At 37.1% G+C, this 6625-nt stretch overlaps 1 protein-coding gene and 1 pseudogene across 2 annotated transcripts in view; one reads left to right on the forward strand and one right to left on the reverse strand.

Moving 5' to 3' along the window:
* Window positions 1-3046, forward strand: part of LOC107691469 (Y-box-binding protein 2-A-like) — an 8390-nt gene extending 5344 nt beyond the window's left edge. For both annotated transcript variants that reach the window (XM_016490073.1, XM_016490074.1), the window contains 2 exons: window positions 403-479; window positions 2786-3046. In XM_016490073.1, the coding sequence (XP_016345559.1) occupies window positions 403-438 (36 nt within the window). In that variant the 3' untranslated portion in view covers window positions 439-479; window positions 2786-3046. The remainder of the gene's footprint in view (window positions 1-402; window positions 480-2785) is intronic.
* A 1637-nt stretch (window positions 3047-4683) lies between these two features.
* Window positions 4684-6625, reverse strand: part of LOC107691479 (solute carrier family 2, facilitated glucose transporter member 4-like) — a 6847-nt pseudogene continuing 4905 nt past the window's right edge.

Raw genomic sequence — 6625 nt, forward strand, 5'->3', positions numbered from 1 at the left:
AAATATTTGCTGCTTATTAATAGTTAGTAGTTGTTAAGTTTAGGTATTGGGTAGGATTAGGGATGTAGAATATGATTATGCCGAATATGTGCTTTATAACTACTAATAAACAGTCAATATGTTATTAATAGGCATTCTAATAAGCAACTAGTTAATCGTGAGAATTGGTCCATATACGAAAGTGTTACCAAAATAATAATAATAATAACAAACAAAATATAATTATAAAATAAATGTGTGTGTGTGTGTGTGTGTATATATATATATATATATAAGTGTACAGCCGTTATATTTATTTATTTAAACAGTATTTTGGGCAGCATGTTGTTTCTTGGCATTTGTCATGTGATGTGCATGTGCCCACTACCCCATGTGCACTAACAACACTTTCTCCCTGTGTAGACACCTCCTCCCACAGCTTCCAAGCCCTCAGAATGATTGCTGTGACCTGGAAGGAATCATGTGACCTCCGGCAAGAGGTGAGACTTCCTGAGCTAAACTGGTGCTGTGTTTTGAAGGTGGTAAATAGTTTTGGCCTTCAAACTGCAACTGCTGCTGAAATACATCAGATGTTGTCAGCTTGACCACAGGCTAAACTAAGCAGCAGCTACTCGATATTCCGAAAGGCTTAATTTTGTTTTACACCAAAAAATGAAAATTTGCTGTTAATTTTCTTATCCTCAGGCCATCCAAGATGTAACTTAAGTATAACAGTAAAGGTTTTTAGCTGAAACTATGGTCATTGGTGATTCATAAAATTCAAGTCAATGGCTACTGTCACTTTAAGAGTAAAAAAAAAAAATAGTATGTCAGGCCACACAAAATTAATATGTGGCTCCAGAAAATTATATTTTGGACTTATAAAGCGAAATGATCGGTATGTGCAAGAAACATCCAGAGAGATGTCCAGCAAATCATTCTTTTAAACTGGTTCTTTTGAGTGAACTGGATGAACCAGTTCACTAAATTGGACTGAACCATCTGAAACCGTTTGTGGCTCAAGCCAGCACAGATCTACAAGTTACTCAATCAAAACTCTCTTTTGAACGTGGCCGACAGTCACTCTTGACTTGAAATGAGCCACTATATTGGCGTATATGATCCTGTGATGCCAGTTTTTGCCAACTCATTCAGCGTTCCGGTTACTCCAATAGTACACTGAACGGAGGAAACTGTTTGGACTCGGACCGAAGAGCTGTTAAGCTGTTTATATGAGTATGCATGAACCAAGTACTTGAATCAAGGAGCTAAATTGAGTTAAAGGGTTAGTTCACCCAAAAATGAAAATTCTGTCATTAATTACTCACCCTCATGTCGTTCCAAACCCGTAAGACCTCCGTTCATCTTCTGAACACAAATTAAGATATTTTGATGCATTCTGACAGCTCTCTGACCCTCCCATAGACAGCAAGGGTACTACCACGATCAACATCCAGAAACGTAAAAAAAAGATCAGTAAAATAATCCATGTGACATCAGGGGTTCAACCGTAATATTACGAAGCTACAAGAATATTTTTTGTGCGCAAAAGAAAAAAATAACGACTTTATTCAACAATTTGTCTCCGTGTGGTGCGGCTGACAGATCAACATATGCTGTTTGCGCTAGGGTCGAGACAAATTGTTGAATAAAGTCGTTTTTTTTTTTTTTCTTTTGCGCACAAAGTATTCTTGTAGCTTCGTAATATTACGGTTGAACCCCTGATGTCACATGGATTATTTTACCGAACTCCTTGCTACGTTTCTGGACGTTGATCGTGGTAGTACCCTTGCTGTCTATGGGAGGGTCAGAGAGCTGTCAGACAGGGGTTCAACCGTAATATTACGAAGCTACAAGAATATTTTTTGTGCGCAAAAGAAAAAAATAACGACTTTATTCAACAATTTGTCTCCGTGTGGTGCGGCTGACAGATCAACATATGCTGTTTGCGCTAGGGTCGAGACAAATTGTTGAATAAAGTCGTTTTTTTTTTTTTTTCTTTTGCGCACAAAGTATTCTTGTAGCTTCGTAATATTACGGTTGAACCCCTGATGTCACATGGATTATTTTACCGATCTCCTTGTTATGTTTCTGGACGTTGATCGTGGTAGTGGATCGAGGTCTTACGGGTTTGGAACGACATGAGGGTGAGTAATTAATGACAGAATTTTCATTTTTGGGTGAACTATCCCTTTAAGTTTCTATGTTTTCTCATGGTTTATTTAAAAAGGTGAGTTGATTTAAGACTAGTTTATTCACTTTATATGCACTTGATATATTTTCTTGCACAGACCGATAATTTGCTTCCTAAGACTTCTCTATATCGTCCGGAGCCACAGGTATTAATTTTTTGTTGTCGGATATGCTGTTTTTGTTGTTGTTATTGTCTCTCAAAATGACTGTAGCCGTCAACTTGCATTTTATGAATCACCAAGAACCATGGTTTCAGCTAAAAATCTTTTTTTTTTTTTTTTATTCTACTGTTCTACTGAAAAAGAAAGTTGCTTATATCTTTGATAGCCTGAGGATGAGTAAATTAACAGCACATTTTCATTTTGGGTGAATTATCCCTTTAAGTGATGCCATTTAAAAAGAAGTTGTAGAAAACAAATTTTAGTTTCAGCTGGCAAAGGCAATTAAGCATTTACTGGATTTTAGTTTTTGAAATGTTTTATATGTAAATTCACCTTATGTCTAAATGTTTAACCATAAATGTTGTCATCTCCCAATGTCTTACCTTTTTGCCTGTATCTTAGTTTTTTCTCTTTCATACCTCACATTTTTCTCTTCCTGTGTTTCTGCATAGGTTTCCGGTTGGGTTAGTATGGGGGTAGGACCTTGCTTGTCTCGTCAAACATTCAACCAGTGTGCAAACAATTGCCCCTCACTTCTACATCCTTGTCCCTCCCCCAACTTAATTCACCGCTTGAGGTCGGGATAATTTATCTCTCAGGGAGAGAGAAAGAGAAGGATGGATGGATGGAGAGGAAGGGGCTGGTGGGGAAGGGAGGGTTGGGTTGGGTTGATGCATCTTTAGCCATTTAAAATTAAAATTGAAAAAAAAAAAGAGAGAGAAACCTGCTCTGAAAGCCCATTATATTTGCAATATTTCCCCTTTGAAGTTTTGTTCTGTACTATGGGCGATGAGCAGTAGAGAAAACTTGACCAGTTCGGCTACTTTAAGTTCATCAGTGAGAGGAAATGCCATCCAGTGTGATGAGCCCTGCACAGACTCTTCTCTTACTTATAACTAGATAAAAAGGGAAAATATGCGTCCAATCAAAATACAAACTGGTTTAAGATGGTCCCTTTTTCTTTTCTTTTGGAATGTTCCTTTCTTTGGTGGGGATTATGTGCAATGCCAGTGAAGTAAATAAAGTATTTGCAAAGCCTTCTGACTCTTCTTTGGACCTTTTGCTCTGAATAAGTGTTTTTGTGCAGGTCATTCTTGACAGAAAATTCAGAAGTCTGCATTCATGATTGACATCTCAAAATGTAAAAGTAGCATATGCATAAGCTTAATGTATCAATTTATCCTTGCACTCTTGTACCAAACCTTGTTGAAAAACTGGTCAACCTTTTTGTGCATGTACAGTTGTTAAAAATATTCTCAGAGAACAAAAACATGTTTTATTCAACCATACAAGTTGTCAAAAAGTTACACTTGGCTTACACCTCAAAATGTGGCATACAGTGACAACAGAATTCAACTTGTAAGGAGTATAGTTTTTTCTTTTAGACAAATAGCACACCTCGATTTTTTATTCATTCAGTTGGGTTCTATACAAACAGTTCTAGTGAATAGAAATGTGCATGTTGTAAGGGAAACAGGTCAATTTAGCTCAAAGGGAATCATTTAAGATTTTAAAGGGAATTTGGACAGAATCACTGTTTTACGGCTGATCACTGAGACGGCCAGCGATTCATTGAACGAGCCGTATAACATCAACTCTGCAATGGATATTAATATCCAAAGTATAGTGAAAACACTATTTATTAGCACAGTAACAAGATCGGCAGTTTAAGACATTAACTTGTAAGCACAAAACACAAGATACTTCTCTTTTCAATATAAATAAGGCTTTATTGGATAAATCTAAGACATATAAACTAATCTAACACATAAACACACGCATTCACACAAGTTGCAGAAAGAGAGAAAGTGAGGATCAAATCTTAAATTGTCTGATTCGGTCTGATACCCTACAATGTTTAAATGTATGATGCTGTATTTAAAACTGATTTGTAACAATGTTGGAGGTTTTGTTTGAAATAATTTGTTTTTGTAATGTGTGTCAAGGATAGTGAATGACCACAGTATAAGCACTAAAAATGTGCTGATGAAATTTTAGCTTTGTGCAAAAACTGTTAAAAAGCATTTTATCCTTTGAAAGTATTTGACACTTTGTTACTAAAACCTTTTTAAATAATGCTAGGAACTTAAAGCATAGTCTGTCTACTAGAGTTGTATGCAAAAGCATAACTGGTTTCATGGCATATGGAAACCTAAGTGCATTTTAAAGTGCGGGATTCCAAAACTCAAGTCTGTTGCTCTTTTTTTAAAAACTCAAACGTGCTCTCTCTTCCATTGTCCAACATCCATCTTTATAATACCCAATATCCAAATACCAAATGCCTTACTCTCTGCTGAGTAGTAATGTTCTCTTTTTGGTATGCATCCCATTTTCCTCTCCAAGCCTCAAAGAACGGTCAGTTGCGGTCATTCTGGCCCCCCTTTCACCATCTCTCTTGTACTCAAGCCTCAGTTCTCTGTCCCATCAGAACCTAGGTAGTCCAGTTCTGTACTGTGCTTCCCCTGAACCATATCCTTCATGTTTTGTGGATGATGGTGGAAGGTGGCAGAGATCTGGTCAAAAGTTTTGCCTCGTTTCAGGAACTCGGAAAAACGTGAAGACCAGAAAACAGAGCGAAGATGAGGAAAACGTATGGACCACACAGGTTCTGTGGTAAGGAGAGATTGAAGGTTAGGGTTAGGATTTATAGCACATTTTGATGCCATAAGCAGGTAAGTGAACCATTGCTAGCTGTTGCTGTTTCCTGTACTCTTACAGCGACATACTGGAAGCCCATCCCTGATAGCAACAGACTCCGGGACGGATCCGCCCTCAAATCGGCAGCTCCGCTGTACTGTCAGACTCTGTTCGGTCACTCGCCCAGAATATGCCCCGCCTCCGGACAGCGCACTGTCAGTTAGCGGACTCATTGTGGAATGTCCAGTTAAGGTTAGCTCTTTAGCATTATTAGCATCGTGTAACGTTAGGTAATTTTTCACCCCTCTTCAGGAATAACGTAACTGCAGGCGAGAATAAACTCTTTTTTTAATTTAAATTTGGTTCTAGAATATTAGTTCAAGTCTATTTTTATTTATATGTCGACAAATATATTCCCCACCTCTCCTCGCAATGTTGTTTTAGTACATATGAAATAAACTAGCGGACTCATTACGGAGGCTGGGCGGATTCGCTTTCTTCTAACAGTCGTGTCTCTGAAATCAAATCCTCCTCAGAGTGCTGAAGCTGCGGCCGGCTGGGCGGATGCAATCCAAACGCGCTTTTTTCTAACAGTCGCGTCTCTAATCAAATCAAATCAAATCCTCCTCAGAGTGCTGAAGCTGCGACAGTTTGAAGAGGACTGAACACGGCAAGAATACGGTTTAAATATGCTTTATATGTACAGTTGCCAGTAACATTAAGGTTAATAAAGTAGTCAATTGCTTTGTTGGCATTTTTAATTGTGAAATTGCGTTGTGGAACGTTAGCTTTTCAGCACATTAGCATTATCGTAGATTTGAGTAATATCAGGCCTATTTAAACGGGATCTCCTTCTTTTTTGTGAGACGCGGTAGTCCTGAGCGTATATGTAACGTTAGGTAACTTTTCCCCCCTCTTCAGGAATAACTGCAGGCGATATTATGCTATATTTTTCATTTTCTGGAATATTCGCTCAAGCCTATTTTTGTTTATATTTTGACAAATATATTCCTCACCTCTTGCAATGTTGTTTCAGATAATTTATATGAAATTAAAAAATACTAAGATACTGTATGTGTTCTGTTGCAGCTTCACAGCACATTCAAGTGCTCCAGTCTGGTTTTTGATTCTACATCATTCTTCGATATTCTACTTCATCTTTAAAAGTAAGATTAAATAGAGTTTTACACTTGATTTAGCCAACTATTTTGTCAAATATTGACATACAGCTTAAACATGGAATAAATGTGCAATGTCAAAAGATTCATATCAATAGAGAATGGCAATGTGTTGTTACAATGGCAATGAAGAGGTATTTCATGCAGACATTGATAAGGCCTTGGCAATTGATGATACAGTATGTGTTAATCATTCCAACGTGATCTGTTGAGTCATATAAACATAAAATAATATAAAATGTCTACATTCACTACGGAACTCGGATGAAAATTAAACTGAAACTCGGTATGGTAAACAACTAAAATAAAATGTGGCCTTATAATTGATATCTGTAGATTTATTATATTATAGATACAGTGATTTGCATTAAACTGTAAATAAAGAAAAAAATATATACATGGAAATGTTATCTGCGGCAGCTCGTTGATACCCGGCCACTTGTTTGTACGTATTAAACTTATTCATTTATTTGGTAT

This window comes from Sinocyclocheilus anshuiensis, unplaced genomic scaffold (genome assembly GCF_001515605.1).
Source record: "Sinocyclocheilus anshuiensis isolate Anshui unplaced genomic scaffold, SAMN03320099.WGS_v1.1 scaffold514, whole genome shotgun sequence".
In the NCBI taxonomy this organism is placed as follows: domain Eukaryota; kingdom Metazoa; phylum Chordata; class Actinopteri; order Cypriniformes; family Cyprinidae; genus Sinocyclocheilus; species Sinocyclocheilus anshuiensis.